The sequence below is a fragment of the Hipposideros armiger genome, unplaced genomic scaffold (assembly GCF_001890085.2).
Source record: "Hipposideros armiger isolate ML-2016 unplaced genomic scaffold, ASM189008v1 scaffold_247, whole genome shotgun sequence".
Lineage (NCBI taxonomy): Eukaryota > Metazoa > Chordata > Mammalia > Chiroptera > Hipposideridae > Hipposideros > Hipposideros armiger.
Window position 1 is genome coordinate 2,109,052 of NW_017731597.1, and position 939 is coordinate 2,109,990.

Consider the following 939-nt stretch of genomic DNA (forward strand, 5'->3'; position numbering starts at 1 on the left):
CTCCGCACCCCATGTGGGAATCAAACCTGCAACCTTGGTGTTATGAGCCTGCACCCTAACCACCTGAGCTAACTGGCCGCCCCTAGAAAAAAATGATTTTAATACACATTCTGCCCTCTGGTGCTTTGGAGAGCGAGCAGGCTGGGGCAGTGGAGCATGATGGGTAAGTAGCTCTGGGAACATCCTGAAGCCGTACAATTCATTCATCGTCAACCGGGTTACTGATCCATCTGAACCCACATTTATGTCAAGGGCCATGAAGAGGGCTGAGATGAGATGACAATTTGTGAAGCAAGGCGAGACTCAAGTGGGAGCCTGGTTCCAGGTCAGAGGGTCCGTGTCAGTTAATGGTGACGAATGCCTATGTGCTTTTCAGAACATCGAGCTGAAGGTTGAAGTCGAGAGCCTGAAACGAGAACTCCAGGGCAAGAAACAGCATCTGGATCAAACTTGGTGAGTTGGCCTTTGTACTCGTTGAGTTCCAGTGCCTTCCAGAGTCTGGCTCACTGTTCTGAGAGCGATAGATTTGGAGCCAAATTCCTTACCCTTAGCTCTGGCCTTTGGGTGCTGTGTCCACTCCAGGGACGGCAGTCATGTGCTTTCCTTCCCTTAGGCTCTTTGTTACTGAGTCTGGCAGACCTTGCCATCAATTGGTAAATTCACCAGGTTTAAGATTATCAACTTCATATTCAATAATCTACTAATAACATCCAGGCTGGCATAGAGTTTGGGGAAAATGGGCACTCTCATACACTGCTGGGAGAGGGTGAATTGTGGCAATATTTTTGGTATGTGGCACTATCTATCAAAGTACAAAAATAGGAATTTCTTTTGAGTAAATAATCCCTAGAATGAATCTATTGCTTATAAAGAAAACACAAGTATGAAAGGATAAATGTATAAGGATGATGACTTGTCATCGCTATTTGTCATGGCAAA

At 45.7% G+C, this 939-nt stretch overlaps 1 protein-coding gene across 1 annotated transcript in view; it reads left to right on the forward strand.

Annotated features, from left to right (window-relative positions):
* PDE4DIP (phosphodiesterase 4D interacting protein) overlaps positions 1 to 939 on the forward strand; it is a 225,947-nt gene that overhangs the window by 93,841 nt on the left and 131,167 nt on the right. The window contains exon 5 of the mRNA XM_019655807.1: positions 377 to 453. Within this exon, the coding sequence (XP_019511352.1) occupies positions 377 to 453 (77 nt within the window). The remainder of the gene's footprint in view (positions 1 to 376; positions 454 to 939) is intronic.